This window comes from Epinephelus lanceolatus, chromosome 10 (assembly GCF_041903045.1).
Source record: "Epinephelus lanceolatus isolate andai-2023 chromosome 10, ASM4190304v1, whole genome shotgun sequence".
NCBI classification, from domain to species: Eukaryota; Metazoa; Chordata; class Actinopteri; order Perciformes; family Serranidae; genus Epinephelus; species Epinephelus lanceolatus.
This window is the reverse complement of record NC_135743.1, coordinates 45,099,749-45,119,171: the sequence shown is the minus strand read 5'-3', so window position 1 is coordinate 45,119,171 and position 19,423 is coordinate 45,099,749. Positions and strand designations below refer to the sequence as shown.

Genomic DNA, 19,423 nt, shown 5'->3' with positions numbered 1-19,423 from the left:
TAACCTTTAGAAAATATTTACAATGCATTTTTGAATGTGATTCTGTCAAGTGTCAGACTAATACACGTAGAAAAGTAACACTTATTACTGACCTTGTAATAAGTGGTTAAAAGTATGTAAGTTAGCAACCTGTCAAACGTTATCCATAAAACTGGATAACGGGTTTATGTAAAGGTTGTCTATGTATGCGTGAATATAAAGTTCCAGTATATATATCCTGCTGTTACTATAAATGGCCAGGACAGCAGAGGTCTACTCGGAACAGACTACTGTGGACAGAGGGAAGGCTACTGCCCCGTTAACTCAGTTGAGTTGTTGATAATGCTGCATAATCAGTCGGCATCTGTGTGATGTTTAATGTGAATTTCCTCGTGAAATGATCCATAATGTGGCGTTTTCGTCCTGTATATATATCTGTCCTGGTTTTCCCAAAGCTGTGTGAAGCTGCGCCAGACAGAGAAGCTCAGACCCCCGCCACAGGCATATGGTATGGTCCCTATCGCAGGGTGGGGGAGCTGTGTGGGAGAGCAGCACAGATTCTGTCTAACGGAGAAGCACGGAAAGGGAAACGGGCGACAAACATGAGTCTCAATCGCCCTTGTGAAGGTTTCCACCTTGAACGAATAAAAATTCTCCCCCAATTCTGAGAAGGATTTGTTAAAGAGGACTTTTAATGTGAGAAAGGGAGCGAAAGGGAGCGAAAGCAAACGGCAGAAGAGGCGCCTCCAGAAGCGATCAGAGGCATCTGACAGCGAGCTCAGGAACTTTACTGGATTTGCTTTCTTTACTTTACTTTCAGACGACTCTCAAGTTTTGGTTCGTTGCTGTTGGGACGTTATTTGTGGTTTAACTTTAGTGTGTTTACCGCGAAGGCTGACTTTTTCCTGGATCTAGTCATGTTTTGGTAAACACAAGACACTGTCGGGGATTGGAAGTATAATGCAGGCCGTCAGCGGCTTGTCCAGTGTGTCTCCTCAACACGGGTAGACATTTGGCATCTAACCCTACATACTGGATCTAAACCTTTGTCTCCCCAGCTTTATCCAGAAGGGAAAGAGGTGTGCAGTTGAGGTGCAGTGTCCCGCTTGTAGTGGTACGTCACTTTGTTTCTGCAAACCGTCCGTCAGTGTGGATATCCACTGACGTTCTCTGGAACTTCACCTCTCTGTAAAATCAACAGCGGACTGGTTTGTTTACACGTGTTTGTGCAACTGCTTGTTGTCACAGAAACATCCTGTGTAGTGTGTGGGGATTACATTATTGGCTGGCTTTTTCAAAGGGCTCCTTTTCACCCTGGAAGCCGCCTTCTGCCATAGACCGGTGAAGTGGAGCTGAGTGACCACGACACACACACACACAGGCTTGGAGGAGCTCTGGCTGTTTAGGCTCTGTGGCATTGCCAGTGGAGGGCTGTGTGTGTCACTGGATTAATCTGAGTGGTAACATCACTCTACACTGCCCTACTCTGTCCACTGACGAGTCCCCCCATAAAGCCCCAGTAATTGGAGCTATTTTTAGCGTAAGGGATGGGGTAAAAGCAGGCAGCTGGAAACCCAACTCCCCTCCACCTCCTTCTCTTCCACCCCTTCTGTCACACTACCCCACTTAGCCCACCTGGCAGTATGCTGGGCGAGCCTGGTTAGCACAGACTTGATTTGCAGCTAGTTAATGTTTTTTACAGGTAGTCTGGAAGAATAACAATTGGATGAACTTACTCTGCTGAATAATAAGAGATTTGTTGGAACTATACTGACCATGGAGTCTTACTAACCTGGGAATACTAACTGTACTCTGTTCTACTGGTTAAGGCTGCAGTGGACACACAAACCCTGTACTGGATTACTACTAAGATGTCTGAAGAAGTATTAGCTGTGTACTTTTGGCTAAACCTTCCATGGACTAAGTAAACCTATCATAAGCAAGTAAAGTCTATGCCTTTACCCCTTGGACATTTAGCTCAAATTCTTAAGCAGAGTAGCTGCTCGTTAACATACTGTAATAGAAGAAAGACCTACTTTTGACTACTTAGAATATCAGTCACCAGCGATCTGGGGAAGTACAAACCTCCAGCACACAGAAAGAACGCATGGAACTGCCGGAACCAACGAAACAAAAAGCTAACCTAATTAACCAAATATTCTATTCCCCCCACTCCCCATACCCAGAGAGATACAGAATATATATGTAGAATGAGAAATCTATATCTATAGTGTAACTCCACAGAAGACAGAGATTACATTCTATATATTTTTACTTCAGAGAGACAAGCTGCCTGTACACCAGTTGGTTGCCTTAGAAACCACAGTCACAAAAAAAAAAGAAACAAGCCAGGGAAGACGGTGCCTTTTGATTGGTTGGTTGGTTTCCCACCAGTTCAAGATTTAGTTGGATGTAAACAGTTGAAGCGAACTCTGGGATTGAAAACACATTTAATGACAGACTGAACCTCCACAAGCTCCACCCACGTGTCAGAGCGTTTTGATTGACGGCATTTCCCTGCTGGATTGAACAACTGCCAAGCATTTCCATGGTGATCACGTCATCATCTGTGGAGGACAAGACCGTGCCCTCTTGCAGGATGGTCCAAACAGAACCCTGGATCACCTCTGCCCTGCTGCGCAAGAACAAGAGTCAGTACACACTCATGCACACTCACACAGTCCTACCAATGAAAATAGGGAAAACTCTCTTCCGTACTTCACTGTATAACCACGGGTGTACATGAGTCTATTGTCATGGTAGTCTCTGTATTCATACTTGTGTGCATGTGCATGTGTATCCTTTTTAAAAAGTCAAATATGTGGCAATATTGCATTCAAATGAAAATTGGAATCTGTGCGCAAGCTACAGTTGCCATTGTTTTCTGTCGCTATAGAGGTTTAGAAATGTTTAAAGGCTTGGCCAACTTACTGACATTGTAAAAATAGACTTTCATAGCCTCCATGTGTGGACAAATGGACAAAAACACTCCAGATGTACAGGCCAGAATGAGTTGCATGCGTAAGTGATGTGAATATTGTGATAAGAGTATTTGTGAATATTTGATAGAATTATACCAAAATTCTTCTGGATGTGGCCATATTTACATTAGAAACATGACTGCAGCAGTAACATACAGTTACAGAACTCACCTGATTCAGGCTGTGTCTCACTGGAAGTCATGAGGTAGTGAGGTGGTGTGCTGAATCCAGCCGTGCTGCTGCTTGTTGCCTGACTTGTAGCTGTATTCAAACATACAGTACATTGTACATTGTGTCATTCTACTTCATATAAAGTAGGCACTGTACAAACATACTTTATTTTATTTGACCTACATTTACTGTAATTAGTAACAAGGTTAAACTGGAACATTCAATAGTAATAATGACATTATAATAATAATATGAAAAACAACAACAAAAATAATCATAAAAATGACAACATAACAGTGTATCAGAGACCACAAATAATTGACTAAACTTATATTCTTCAGCGAGTGGAGGAGATGTCAGAGAAGGCCCCTCTGCAGCAGCTTCTCTGGGTTTCTTGTTCAAATATTTTCTCAGTGCATCTGGACAGATGTAGAGTACATTTACCTCTTACTTTACAGTACAAACGTAGCTGCAGCAGACAGACCATGACTTGCACCAGTTATGTGTTCAACATGACATAAATTATTATGTAGTTGTGATTATGCATTACTAAAATAAAAGAGGTTGCACTACAATTATATAGTCACACATTAGTTTTACAGTTGTCCCTATTTGTTATCGAATTTCAAGCAAGGAGCACTATGCAGCCAGTAGTTAACCAGATAAAAACAGCAATAAACCAGCTCAGCAGCTTAACTCAATCCTTGGCAGCGATCACATCATTATCTGGGTGCACTTGAGGGCTTGGAGGTCTTTTCATGATGATAACCCAATAATTTGACAAATTATGACCTCTTGTTGTCTGTCAGTCACAACCGCTACCTACCTGAGATGCGCACAGGTAACTCGTCCCACCCCCCTTTCCCACAGTGACATGACTGAGCACAGTGCAGGACAAGTTCAGGGCCAGGTCAAATAATGAGAAACAACAGGGGGGTTGTTGTTGTTGTTGTTTACTTTTTCTTTATTTTTTCTTTATTTTTTTCAACACAGAGTATGAGGAAAGGGCACCAGTTGGGGCTGCAAATTATTATTAGTATTTATTTTATTTTATTTATTCTATTTTATTTTATTTTTTTGAGGGCTTGCAGCTGCGCCCCCGCCAGCATGTGACGCCCTAGGCGACCGCCTATATGGCCTATGCCAAGAGCCAGCCCTGATGTCACGATTATGGTGTGTGTATGATAACTTGTTGCAGCGGCGCTGTGTGTGTCGGCCTATGTTCCCATTGAGTGATTAAGCTGAAGTTTGTAATGCGCGTGTGTGACAGTTTAGCTCTCCATCAACACTGCTTCAGGCTGAAACATCAGAAACCTGAAAAAGCTCATGCTCAATGCCTGTCAGTGTGACCTGCAGCAGGAAGGACCACCGTGGTCAGCTTGGCAGTTGTGTTCAGTCAGTCAGCCAGTCAGTCAGTCGGAGACCCTGAGCTGAGGTACAGTATATGAGGATGCTGTCTATGCTGTACAATCATTGTTTGAGCATGATCAGATAAGGTTTGACTGCACAAGTTAGATATCACTTTGTTGGACTACAACATGAATCTATGCCAGTGGTTTCCAACCAGTGGTCATGGTCCAAAAGTGCATCTGCATCAACTTTGTCCAGAACAACTATAGTGACGCTATGATTTAAGTTATTGTTGCCAATATTTTAGCATTTCATGCACATTTCTTTGGTTATTTACTTGGATGTTCATACAGTAAGTAAAATGAACCATTTGATGGCTTACTTGTTACACCAGAGTTTTTTTCATTAACTTTAATGGATGACAAGTACAAGCTGCTTTTTATGGTTTATCTTGTCTGTCAGAACGCACGTTGTCTATAATAATGCGGTGACGGATGATAGTGTGAATTTATGTATTCTTTGGTTGTATGTGTTTGTGAGAAAATGTGTTGTTTGTATCATGGCAGATTTCCTTATAGATGCGCTTAATGGTCATTTGCTATGTTTTTTGTTTTTGTTTTTTTTGCAGTGACTTACAGAGTCTGGGTTGAGGTTAGATGAGCCAAAGCCTCACCTTATCTTCATTTACCTCAGTGGAAAACATATCTGTGATATTTTGACTATTGTTATCAAAATGCTCATTAATGTTTAATGAAAGAAGGTTGCTAACAAGCTGTGCATATCTGATGTCATTCATCAAAGGCTGGTTAGATAGACTAAGTTAGGGATTCTCAACAACTTTTGGTGCTTGTTTCTTGGCTGCAAAGTTGGTTTGTGACAAAATGCCACATCTCTGACCCCACTGTGTCCTTACTGGGGGCATTTCATGCAAAACACTTCATGGAAATAATTGTCAGCAGTTGAGCCACCCCTTCAGGATGTTGTTACTAATTCAACCAATCCCAGTAAATTCTGGGTGACCTTGCAATTTTGTCCAATTACCACAACTTTTCCACAAATTTGATTAATCATTGTAATTTGCCAATCACAGCAGCCCCCCACACACATCATCAAACTCACTTCCTTGTTTCTGCTTTTGCTCCCTGATGTTCTGCTCGAAAGCTGGGAGAAGCTGTTTCGCACTACAGCATTGCGGTAGAACGCAAATGACATCAATTGACAAAAACTTTTCTACTACAAAACACACATGGAGAATGTCTGAAATGCCCTGACAACAGACAAGACAAATCTCTATGACAGAAGCTATTGCATTGACATCTATTGTGCGTGCTGAAAGAATCAAGGTGAGATATATCAAATTAGCAGGTTAGTGGTAATATTAGTGTATAAATTATAAACTCAGAACAGTGCAGTTTGTTCTCACAGCAAAAATGCTTTTTATTTTTAATAAATTGTGCACAAAAATGGCAACAATTTTTGCAATTTTCACTTGCTCCTGCAATTTCATTGCAAAAAAGCAGGGATCCCCTGTGGCTTAAAGAAGCTAACCATGAGCCACAATGCCCCAGGTTCAGATCCTCCCAGAGGCCTGTGTTATATCTTTCTCACCCTTTTTCCTGTTATATCTTTACTATCACTGTCTGATAAAGGGAGGAAATGCCTAAATAATCAGAGTAAACAGTCTTTGCTATGTCACTGTGTATGAACTTGGGTTCAACACATGTGACCTGAAACTGCAGGCTGTGTGCATTTGTATGTTTTTATGGCATTGTATGTAAATCATCACATTATGACTGAAGGTTTCTAAAACTGTCACACTTTTTAATTATGTTGTTCACATCAGTTTGTAACAGTGTAACCCTGGCTGGACAGCCTGATAAAAATCCATTCATAGATAAATCAACCATTATCACATGCAAAAAATGTCTACGTTACAAATGTAGAACTGATAGTATAGTATAAATGAATGTATTTCATTAGCCTGGTAAGACCACCCTAATGACATAAGCTCAACATTCTGTTTCAGTCTTTGCATCAGGCCAATTGGGGATCTGCACCTTAGTTGACAACATAAGCAGCCAATCAGGGACTGTGTTGTAGCTGATGATGTAAAATGCAGGCCACAGCTTACGGAACAGAGCCCGAACACTAGCCCTTTTTACACGGAGCTGGTGCTATCCACCTTATTCCTTAGGGCACTACTGTAGAAATGATTATGTGCGCGACTTCCAGTAAGATAGCAGAAGTAGCGGTAAGCTAGTTAGTCCCATAGACTGTCTGTGGTTAGTCCCAGTGGCTACTCTTGGTGGCTAACCGCCAACGCTGGTTCTTTTCTAAAGTAATTTGCTTTTAGTTTAGCAAATACTGATTTATTTTTTTAACAAATATTTAACTAATGTTGTCTTTGCAGAGCTCTGGTACCTGTTGCACTGTCTGTGTCTGTAATGACTAACAAACAGTCTATGAGAAATAATGACAAATGATTAATGAATGAGAAATGAGTTTCATGAGACATAGTGAAAAAGTATTAAATCAGAATTAGCAGAAGAGAATTACACCGAGACTGACAGGTCCGTCACTCAATGTCAGTACATGATATCCCTGTCTTTCCCCGTCTGACTCAACCTACATTAGAAAATTGCTAGCGTTCTTGGTCGAAAAGGGGAAAAAAAACAATAGCTCCTTTTACACTGCCAGATTTTCCGCGAATGTTGGGCCATTTTGCCGGCCAGCTGCAAGCGTATACACACAGAGGCGGAATGGCAAGTTGATCCGAGGCGCCCAATTTTCCACCTCGTAGGATAGTCATATTGGCGGAACCCTTTTAGTTTAAACAGACCAAGGTGGCCTTCCGCAACAGGAGGGGCTTCTGAAGACTTGTGGGAGGAGCTGTTGATGACACCGCACGTGTGAGCCACTGGCGGTGGATAAACAGGAAACAGCTGATAGCAGGAATTAGCGAGCAGCTAGTAGCAAGAGGGAAACGCAAACCTACCAGACACTGTAAAGATGAGCAACTGAGGAGACAAGGAATTGCACATTCTCCTTGCCCTCGCAAACGAAGAGGCCATTAACCGTCAGATGACGGGGACGGTGATGAATGGGCCGATTTACGAGAGAATTGCCGCCTGACTAGTCGCGGCTTCCCTCCCATGTCACTGTTTACGTCACACGCTGAGCCACACGTTTTGTTACTTGCTCACGCCCCCCATTGCCCCGAAAAAGGCGCATTCTGTATAAACAAAATAAGGTAGGCGGCAATTTGCTGCACTCTCCGATTTTGTTTTTATACTGCTAATGCTGAAAAAAGTCTGATTGGGCTTTCCTGCAAATTTGCACAATTCCTATCTAAAAAGGGCTAATGCTTTGGGATGGCTGTCAGAGATGGCAGAGATATGATCACATAATCCCATTTGAGCTATAACAGGTGGTGTTTTCCATGTTTTATTTCCCAATTGCTTTTGGAAAGAAGAAAAGAGTACTGTAAACAAACTGTTACCATTGGAAATTACCAGTTTTGGTTTAACGCCGATAGTCGCACACATAATTCAAGCCAGGTATCATGGGGGCTAGGAATAAGGTGGATAGGGCCGCTATGAAGTCCTTTCTTTATGCAGCCTTTGCATTTTTACACAGAACCAAATGTCATTTTGTTTTAGTGTGTGATTTTAGACAGAATGCCGACACAGCAGCTCAGGTGCTTCTTATAAATGTACGGTGGGTTGCACACAACATGTCACCAAAAGTCACACCTGTGCCTCCCATGATCCCATCCTGCTGGCTGTGCCGTTTATACAGACATTGTTTCAGTGCTGTCAGTATCTTCATTCTTGGCTCAGAGGCAAGACAACTCTGTCCCCCCATTTGGCAATTGTACATTTTATACAGAATGGCGAGGTGGCATAATAGCGCAATATTCCCGCCTGGAACAGGCAGTGTTAAAGGGGCCACTGTTTGATGAATGAGACATCACTTTGTAAAATCACATTCTCTAGACAGAAAATCTTCCTCTGTATGAAGTTCAGTGGAATCTTTGTTGTTCATATTTGAACTCAAAATTGTGCCATCATTAACACAAACAACTAACATACATAGTTCTGGTTTACAACATGTCGGGTTATAATTAGAAGACCAATTTTATCTTGTTGACATCCTCCATGTTGTGTGTATTTTTCTTTTTTATGAAAAGACAGTTCATTCACACTATTGCAAAGGCAAGCATCATAGGTCTTTTTTGCAGAGGTGCAGACTTATGGAAAGTGCTGAAGGCACCTAAAAAGTCTGTGACAGAGAACTGCTGTTCTGCTGTATATACTGTGGGACAGCTAAGGATGGTAATCTAGAACCGGTTCCAAATGGTCCGATTCATCACGATCAAATGCCTCCAAGTTTATCAATCCCCTTTTTTTGATGCTGACATGGTTTTCTGACAGTTGTGCCTTGCAAAACAGTGATGTGAAACCCGTGCATCTATGCTGCTGTAAACTTGCAACAAGAAAGAGACATAGCAGAGAGCAGGATATAGTCCAAAGCATGGCTTCTTTTCAAGAAGAAAGGTGACAACAGTGCTGCCTCAGGGCTTTACTATGCAACTAAGTATGCCGCTCTGTTACGCAAAAGTCGGTGTGTGCGATGAATGAAATGAGTGCAGTAGCACCTATGCGATAGCTCTGTACTGCCTGTCGGTGAGGCAGAGCCGCTTCTTTGTTTCAGGTGATGGTTTGTGTGCTTGTTTGTGTGAGGCAAATCAATAGCATCTAAATATTCTCTCATTTCATTTACACTGAGACTAATAAAAGAAATAAGGTGCATTGGTGGCTTAGTGGTAGAGCAGGTGCCCCATGTACAAGGCTGTTGCCGCAGCGGCCCGGGTTCGACTCCAGTCTGTGGCCCTTTGCTGCATGTCACTCCCTCTCTCTCTCCCCCCTTCACGCCTGTCTGTCCTGTCAAATAAAGGCTAAAATGCCCTAAAAAAAGGGTGACAATAACAAGAGATATAACAATAAATATATCTTTAAAAAAAAAAAAAAAAAGAAAGAAAGAAATAACAGTTGCACTGACACTGAAAATCTGTAGGCCTCCTTTTTTTACACACAAAAAATGATCAGGAATTGATAAAGAATCAGACCAATGAGCAGAATCAGTGATATGATTTGTATCAATAAATTCTTATCAATTCACATCCCTAGGGAAAGCCCTCACAGACTCATTCAAACCTTAAACTTCCTGCATTCTGCCTTCACTGTGCTTTCATGTGAAGGCACTTCTGTAGTGGTATGAAACTACTACAGCTCACATACAGCTCTGCTGGCCCTCCCTATTGTTACTGCCGGGGTTCTTCTTCTTTTTCCTTTCCTCCTTCCTCTCCATTTTCTTCTTCTCCTCTCTTCCCCTTCTTTTTCTCCTTTTCCATCTTCTTCTCCTCTCTTCCCCTTCTTCCTCTTCTTTTTCATTTCCATGTTCTTCTCCTTTTTTCTTCTCCTTCCTTCTTCTTCCCCTCCCCCTTTTCCTTCTTTCTCTACTCATTTTTCTTCTTCCTTTTCTTCACCTTTTTCTTCCACTTCTTCTTCTTGTCCTTTTTCTTCTCTTTTTTCCTTCTCCCGTTGCTTCTCCTTCCCTCTTATTCTTGTTCTTCTTTCCCATCTTCCTCTTCTCCTTCTTCTCCTCCTTCTTCTATTTTCCCTCTTCATCCTCTTTTCCCATTTCTTCCTCATCATCCTCTTCTTCTCCTTGATATCCTGTTTCCTCTTTCCCTTCTTAATCTTCCTATTGCCCCTTTTCTTCTCCTTTAGCTTCTCCTTCCTTCTTTTCCTTCTCCTCCTTTGTCTTCTTCTCCTTCTTGTTCTTCTCCCTTTTCTTCATCTTTTCCTTTTTTGTCTTCATCTTCTCCTCCTTCTCCTTTTTCTTCTTCATCATGCTCTTCTTCTCCTTCTTCTTCTTCATCCTCTTCTTCTCATCTTCCCATACATGAAAATAAACCAGACATTGCATACAAGTCCATGCCAAAGTTCCTCAGCTGCCGTTGAGGGCTTTTGATCTTGGTAGCGCTACACCACCCGTCTAAAGTTTTAAACTTTGAAAATTCATAACAAATCAGTTGTATGCAGGGGCGTCGTTTCAGCAAAAGCTAAGGTATGGCAATATGACATGACGTCACAGAGCTACTGATGATGGAATTTCAAAAATATGAACTTATATAAAACTTCACTTTGGTCTTTGACCTGTCAGAAGTACATACTATGCTACTGACAACTGTTTCAAAGGACATGAAGCTGTTTCTCACATTCATAATACCTCATGTCTGCATGTAATGCACGACTTGGTGAGAGCAGTGAAAACATCGGACCTATTTCGGCGCCTATTTCAGCACCACGGACAGCGAGCGGACATTTAATTATCATTAGTCATGTGTTTAATTTCACAGAAAATAAAGAAAATAAATTAATTACAAGCTCATTTCTAGAAGATAACCAAGGGGTCCGGTGTATGAAACACAGTAAAACAAAAGTCAATTTGGTACAATACTGTATAGGCAAATTTATTGGAGTGTTTCCAGAGACCGAAAATACAAGCTTAACATGCCGACATGAAGAAAAAACCCCCACATACAATCAGACAGGCTTCAAGACATCATTTAGACAGGCTGTCTACAGCAGCAGAGCAAAATGCTTTTACAACACACAGATAACTCACATAACTCATAACTCGCGGAGGAGCGAAGTGGCGAACAATTTGATTCAATAACACTCATATTCACTGATGAGCATATTATTGACCTATTTAAGTGCAATACAATGAAAACAACCAGCCAGTGCGGCTCGGACTATCTAACATATCACATCTGATCACTTGCAACAAATATGAAGGACACTCACAAGTAAGATGACTACAGAACCTCTCTCTTTTTTTTTCTCCCGATTCCAAGGTATGGCAGCTGCCATACCTCACCATACCTAAATGACGCCTATGGTCGTATGTGCTACGACTGTGCAGCCTTCACCAAAATGTGGCCCCCAATAGAGCAGAAATGCTGAGAAGCTTTGACCTGGCAGCAATTATAAAGTCTATCACTCAAGTTATGCTGTTTTTTTTTTCAATCTGTATAAATCACTTAACCCATCTGCTCCCACATTTTTCACTCAGTTGCCACCAGACTTCAGACTGTCCTCCACAAACCGTTCAGCCAGATATTTGTAATATCAAACACTGATCCCATAGTGCATCAACATGTTTTAGTGTAAACAGTACTGTAAACACCTACTGCAGATCCTTGCTAAATAAATCTCCAGTGTACATGAAGAAAAACAACAAAATGAAGCAGCAGAAGGAAGCAATGTGGTACATTTCAGAACTGTATTTCAAACACTGAATTTTTGACAATATTTGGAATTCTGTTCTCATGTAAACTGTAGCAGTCAGTGGAAATGAGAGCATCTTCATCAGTTCGTCATATGGTGCAGTATATCTGTATAAAAATGAATTGCATAAATCGCTGTGTGAAAACTCAGACTTTTGTCCTGTTAGGACTGTGGTGATTGACTGAGTTATTGTGTGAAGCTAGTCTATGGTTTCTTACTTGGCAGGTAGCTCAACAAGATCATGACTCACCCTGGGTGTCTCAGGTTGTGTTTGAGCCCCAGATGATGCTGAATAAACATGTCAATGCCTATTCAGTCATTGATCTATGTGGAGTTCAGGCACATCATTTCTAAGATATTTTTAATTTAGAAGATTGAAGTCATGTTAAGTTAGTTAGGATGTGGGCAGTTCTCCTGACAGACCCTCCTTTGTTTCTCATGTCTTTTTTTTCATTGTCCTCCTCTTCCTCCTTTGCCTGCAGCTATGATGTAAAATCACATTTAAATATTTGTTGTCAGTATGGAAGTTTAAAAAATTTGTAAAAAAAAAAAAAAAAATCTACAAGCAGTATTTGTGCTGTTCATCTGTTTGATTTAGGCAAGCTGAAAACTTTGAACAGCAGCTATTATATAGACACACAGAGAGCAGTTTGGGCTGTTGAGCTGCTGCACATCATACCAGCAATCCTACATGAGCAATTGTGCCTGTTCCATGTATTAGACACATTGGAAGTGATGGTGTGTCTGCCCTTAGGTCATACCATGCTAAACATGTATCTATGTACCTATGTACCAGGGGCGGCAGTAGTAGCTCAGTCCATAGGTACTTGGGTTGGGAATCAGTCTGGACCAAATATGGAGCATGGACTGGTAGCAGGAGAGGTGCCAGTTTGCTTCCTGGGCACTGCTGAGATGTCCTTGAACAAGGCACTGAGCCCCCAACTGCTTGGGGTGCCTGTCTGTGGACATTTTTGTTTTGTTTCCAGTGAGATAAGTTTATATTGTGACTTTGCTGTTTTAATATTACTGTTGCTCTAGAAACAACATTTAGTTATAAGATATTTAGTGTTATTCCTGTTGTGAATTTTTCTTTTAAAAAAATAATTCCTTGTAAATGTTATACTATTAGTTCTCTGAGAATCTCTTTCACATACTTGCAAAAATGTGACAGGGAAGGGTCGCTTTTTTTCAAGTCAGTTTGGGTGACTTGCGAGAATTGTCCAGACTCAGTTTTTTTTCCAACTGTATCTTTCTGTCATGCTCATATTAGAGATGCATGATGATATCAGCAAGTCATCAGTATCTGCAGATATTGGCTTAAAATGAAATATCAGAATTGGCCTGATATGAAGTGTTTGGGGCTACATTATCTGCTCAGATTCAACCAAATGCTTCAAAACTCATTAGACGATGCTTCACAGTGCAGTTGGACAATGACCTGAAGCATACTGCAAAAGCAACCAAAAACATTTTTAAGACAAAGAAAAGGAATGTTCTGTGATGGTCAAGTCATATCATCTGATCTGAATCCAATTGAGCATGCGTTTCTCTTGCTGAAGCCAAAACTGAGGGCAAAACACCCAAAACACAAGCAGAAAGTGCAGACGGCTGCAGTAAAGGGCTGGCAGAGCACACCAGGGAAGAAGCCCAGCATCTGGTGATCTCTATGTGTCCAACATTTCAGGCAGTCATTGACTGCAAAGGATTTGCAACCAAGTATTAAAACTGACTGTTTAATTGATGATTATGTTAATTTGTCCAAATACTTATGAGCCCTTAAAGTTGGGGGACTGTGTGAAGAAATGGTTGTAATTCCTTCACGGTTCATACTACATTTTTGAAAAAAGTCTTAAATGAAAGCTGAGAGTCTGCACTTTAAGCAGGTATTCATTGTTTCATTAAAAACCCATTGTGGTGGTGTACAGAGCCAAAACGACGACAACTGTATCATTGTCCAAATAATTATGAACCTGACTGTACATGGTCTTAAACCAGGGTATTACGTAAGTAGGCCTACATACATGAAAATAAACAGAAAAATAAAGCTGAACTGAGGCACGGGCATACAGATAAAGAATTAATGTCAGTCAGAGGATTTGGGGACTTAAGTTGCATAATTTTCATTAATATATCTATATATCAATATTGTTATCCGTTATTGGCCAAATGAGTTGTTATATATCAGCAAAGCGGATATATCTTTAACTCATGTAAGTAAATAGAATTTCCCATTTATGTAAGCAAATGGTACAGGCCTTCATCACAGAGTCAGGCAGCTCTGCACTTACTATGCAAGTTGTGTAGGGCCCCAGGAATTACGCATGGGTCCTGCCACCTCACCCTCATGTCAAGGCAGGTGTCAGTGCTTACAGTTTGGATGAGAGGATGCAACAGAAATACCCCTCAGGACATGAAAAGAGGAAAAAAAACTGTGAGAGTAAATTCCAGAAACAGCAGTCAGGTAAACTGTATACTCTTCTCTCCAAGTTTGATGTCAGCAACGTATAATGTTGAGTTGATGTGTTAACTTGGAGTGCAGCTCTCTATAGTCTGTCTGTCCTGCTAATGTTAACTGGACAGTGCCAGACACCGGTCTGTCTGTACCTTGCTTGCTTGTCACCCACTTTCTTTCACTGAAAGCCGGACAAAAGCTAAAGTGAAATACAACTATGTTCAACAGATTCTGTATACAATATTAATAGTACAGCAAAATAAACTACCACAAATTTCACATTTAAATAGCTCTCAAATACAAAAAAAATGTATCCTGGGATCTGTGTATATAAAACAACAGGTGATTACCTTCTCTTTTAGCAAAATCATAAATGAAAATGAATTGGGGTTTTTTCCATCCGAACCTTCTCCTCTAATCATCACACTGTAACCTGGAATAGGCTGTTATACTACCATAACTATTGCACATTCATGTAGATGTTTTCTGTCGAGACGCGAGCAGCGCGTAGGTTTACATTACCAAAGGTTTATGACAAAATTACTTGATGACACCGACTCCTGTGTGCGCATGGCGAGAGAGGAGGGGAAGAGACACTGTGCTGCTGCAAGAGGAGCCGCTGTTCCCTCTACAGGGAGGGTAACTTGCAGAAACTCGCTTAAAGAGTCATAGAGGTCTGGGCTGTTCAACATTAAGGACGCCCAGGCCCGACGACGCCACAGTTAATTCCACATTACTGGAGCTTCTCTTTTTGGAACCACAGTGGAGTCCGTAATAATTTCGCTTTCCGCCATGTTTGTTTCCGTGGGTAATAGTATGACGTCAATATGTCAACAAGCCGAAATATCGCAAGTATCACGATATTTTTCATATGATATTAAAACATATACCGTATTATTGTAAACGACATGATATGGCACACCCCTTACTTTTGATAAATGCTAACAGGTAACTGTGTGTATAAACTGCAGCTGGGTAAAAATAACCACATCACACATGAACATAATGCTTAATACTCGATAGTCCGCCATTCCAGACCACTCTCCTGGGTGTGAGTTTGAGCAGGTGAGGTGTGTGTTTTTGTACCTGTGGGGCTCTAGACTGCAACTATTTTGTGACATTTTGTGACCATGGAGCACCAGTGCAACTTGTAAATATTAATATATTAACTGAGGAGCTTTTGGTTTGTTTACAACTGAAAGTGACACAGGCACCACGGTAACAGTTTAAATTTTACACTAACTCCTTACAGCTGTTGACCGTAAGCTATTAGTTCACAGCAAAAACATCAGTGCTTCCAGCCCAAGACAAGCCGGGTGCTTCAAAATAAAAGCACCAGTGTTTCGACTTTGATTTATCTCATTATAAAAGTATTTTACTTCACTTTATCATAACAGTTTCTTATTTAATTTTATTGTAATAGTACTTTATTTAAATGTATTATAACTGTACTTTATTTAACCTTTTTGTAACTCTAGTTTATTTTAGTAGTTCAGTATTTAAGTAGTCTTACAGTCGTTTAGAGGAGATTTCAAAATATCGAGACATGTATCGTGTATCGCGATACAACCTATAAATATTGCAATATTATTTATAGCCAATATCGCTCAGCCCTCATAATCATGCAAGAAATAAAACTTGGTTTTTCAGCAGCAGCAGCCTCTGTGGGGACAAGTTCAGACCATATGTGTGTGGGCACTCCTCATAGCTGCACATCATCTTCAAACAAGATCATGATTATCCATAGAAATTCTATTTCTATGGGATTATCACAAATCTCAATCATATATCAAATCTGATTGACCTTCTACTATGTCTCTAAACTCAGCTCAGCATGTGGCATTTATGTAATGTTTTGACATAGACTGCATATAAAGATCTTGCAGTCATGCATAAAGTTTCCTTCGTAAGTTTTCAGATTTGGGATTTTATCTATTAACTTTCAGATACATTTTCAGCATTCATAATATAACCATAATTAAAACCCCATAGCATCAACACCAGTTTAACACTACAGTTTGCCAAAAACACAAATTTTTTGGGGACCCACTCAAACAAGCACCTGTGAGTCCCAGGGTCTCACTATATCACTGCCAGTTCCATTCTTGTCTGGACAGACAGAGCTTTTCAGAGCTGATCTTTACACACACTTTGCATGAGAAAGCAGATATCAATAGTGTCACAGCATTGCGTACATTTACAAACATTATGACCTCAAGGTCCATTTAGTAGCTGTTGTAGAGCTTTTAGTCATATCACATGATCTTTATCAGGCAAAAGCATTCTGCTAGTTGTCATAAAGTTGTAGATTTGTATATGTTCACATTTTCAGATAACTTTAAGAACTTTTTATCCACGCTGATTCATAAACTGAGCCTAAATTGATGTTGTAGCCAAGACATGTTCAGTTTGTTTTGTTACAGTCAATGAAAAAATAGGCCACCTTACATGAAAAATGCAGCACGGTGGTCATTTTTTTAAATAAAGGAATTTATGTTTTTACCTGTGTGTGTGAATTAGCTTGTCATACAGGTGATTCTGTTTTCTGGTTAAAATTTTTCTCGCATGGATCATGATCAGTCTGCTGAATATGCAGAATAAAGATCGGATTCACTGAGTAAAACTGTAAGACAGCGTCATTTTTTTTATTTACTCTCAAAGCTTTACAAACAGCACAGGTGTGTCATCATCTGGGGTTGGATTATTGCAACTCCTAATTTAACTTTCAGTAGGATTCTTAGTGATCATTCTGGAAAGCTTGAAAGCTCTGATAGTTTTTTGTCCCGTACTTCTTTCTTTCCATCAAGCTGGTATTACACACACATTGGATATTTCGGTAACACTTTCTATGATGCCCATGTCTTTAATGCATTATAAACATACTTACAAGTAAGGGATAATGTATAGTGAGCCGGTGACTCCCTTCAGGGAATAACTGCAAGGGGTTCCATTCCCCTGAAGGGAGTTATTCTTCAATTGTCACCGGCTCACTATACATTATCCTGCTTAGAACATGGCTTACTACTAAAACATTCAGTGATGTGACACAAAATAATGATTAAAGCACGTTTTATTGATTCAAAATTTGCAAAAAGAAATGTGTCTGTACTCTGTATCCATGGCAATGGCAGCCTAATGATAATTAATATTGAATTGGACGTTTCCGTTTATTGTGAAGTGAAAGAGGGAGAATGTCCTGAAAATGTTGCATTTTGCCACTCCGATCCTATTTGGTCTGTGTGGACTAACGTTAACTGATTTTCATGCTCCTCAGTCTAAGGCCGTTGCTACGGCGTTCCTAGCAACGGAGCAGCAGAGCAGCGGTAATACCTCAAGAAATAAACACAGTAGAATTTTGTTGATTGACCAATCAGAATCAAGTATTTAAGAGTGCCATGTTCTAATGCATTTTATACAACAGTTAGTTCTGACTGAGTAATTTGATGGACGAGAGGCATTCCATGAGTGCTGATATAGAGTACAACATCACTGGGACATGTAACAGTAAAATCACTCCGCTCACAGGTGTTATAAATATAAATGCAACCGTTAATTAACCAACTGTCACACTTGCTACATTGACGCAAACTGACACTATAGCTATACACTATATACTGAATTATCAATGATCATCTGATGAGGATGAGGGAGAGTGGAAGCTGAATCCGGCCATGCCAACATCCAGGTTTGCCAACGTTTCATCAGCCAAACTGGATGAAGTTACACAGTTGCAGATCAATGTAAATAAAAAGTAGCTTGTGAGCTCCTGGCGTGTGTGCTGCGTTGCCTGGCAACAGACTGGGGGAACTGTTTTTTTTTCGTGAAGCTACATAACATACTTAAATAATTTATTTCATCACCTTTTGTTAACATTTCCTTACTCAGCATTGCTGTTTAAGCTGTTGTTGAACTGTTGTATAAAAGCAATATCACACGAGAGGGAGTGATGTTGTACTGTATATCATCACGGCTGTGAATAATCTGCTTTTAAGCGCTGTATAAGTATAGCTTCAAGTACTCATAAATATTTATAATGAATTGCAACAATAATCATAACGCATTCTAAAGCATTTTATAATGACATAAAGTATCAAAATACATCATTGTGAATGATAATTCTCATTGTTGTAATAGATTATGATGCACCATAATGTGATTGTAAGTTACTCTATGTGGTCATTGGGTGCTTTAAAGGGACATTGTGTAACATATTCAGTTGTTTATTGGCAAAAATCATGTCTGCATTCATAAATATGTTATCATTGGTGTATTATTACCAGTGCTGGGTGTAACGTGTTACTGCCAAAAATGGCTTTTTTCAGTAACGAGTAGTGTAAGGCACTACTGTCCCTAATTGCAGTAATCACATTACAGTTACTAATCAAACAAGTCGTTACTTGCGTTACACAAATTCATCATTAGATCTTCCCCTTAATTAAGATTAAATGACGACGGGCTTCAGGCTGTTGCCAACAGGTTGTCCTCCGTGTCCAGCTGGTTAGCGGCGAACACAGATGCGGGGACAAGCCAGAGGATGGGAGAGTTTCTGCCCCAAACAAGCACCGAGACCCGGGGAGACATGGGAGCAGCTTCATGTGTTTACAGCAGATAGCAGGAGCGAGGACAGACGTCTCACTCTGCTACTCTGTGCTGGAGCACACACTTTCAGTTTATAATTGTAACGTCCATTGTCCTACTAAGTATTGATAACACGCTTAGTATTTTACAAATTCGAGTTTTTTTTATTTGATGAACGTGGCGCTGATACGCAAAAATGAACTAAATGACTGTGGGGCAGTGGGCAAGTAATATAATCATAACACCTTTACATGCGGTAACCACCCCCCGCCTGGCATAACAACTTCTCTGGCAGAAACCCTGCAAATACTTAAGGAGATAAAGAGGGAAGTCTGCTTAGGGGCCTACCTTATGAACCAGCTGTGCATTGAACAAGAAGCTCTGGCCTGACACCTCATGCAACAGCCTAATAGCATAATGGATTTCAGTCATCGCTACAATTACACTGATGGGAGAAAACATATGCTTTTATACAAGTGAGGGGCCACAGTAAATGAAGTGGGGGGGCACTGCCCCCTGGTGCCCCCCGTGAAGCTGACTCTGGGTATATCCAT

The 19,423-nt window shown here is 40.5% G+C and overlaps 1 protein-coding gene across 3 annotated transcripts in view; it reads left to right on the top strand.

Moving 5' to 3' along the window:
* The window catches only part of dyrk1b (dual-specificity tyrosine-(Y)-phosphorylation regulated kinase 1B), a 161,830-nt gene that overhangs the window by 86,028 nt on the left and 56,379 nt on the right, over positions 1–19,423 (top strand). The window contains exon 1 of one of the 3 annotated variants that reach the window (XM_033638832.2): positions 521–2,630. The exons of the other annotated variants lie outside the window; for them this stretch is intronic. Coding sequence (XP_033494723.1) covers positions 2,528–2,630 — 103 coding nt within the window. The 5' untranslated portion in view covers positions 521–2,527. Of the gene's footprint in view, positions 1–520; positions 2,631–19,423 lie in introns of those variants that run through there. 3 annotated transcript variants of the gene reach the window in all.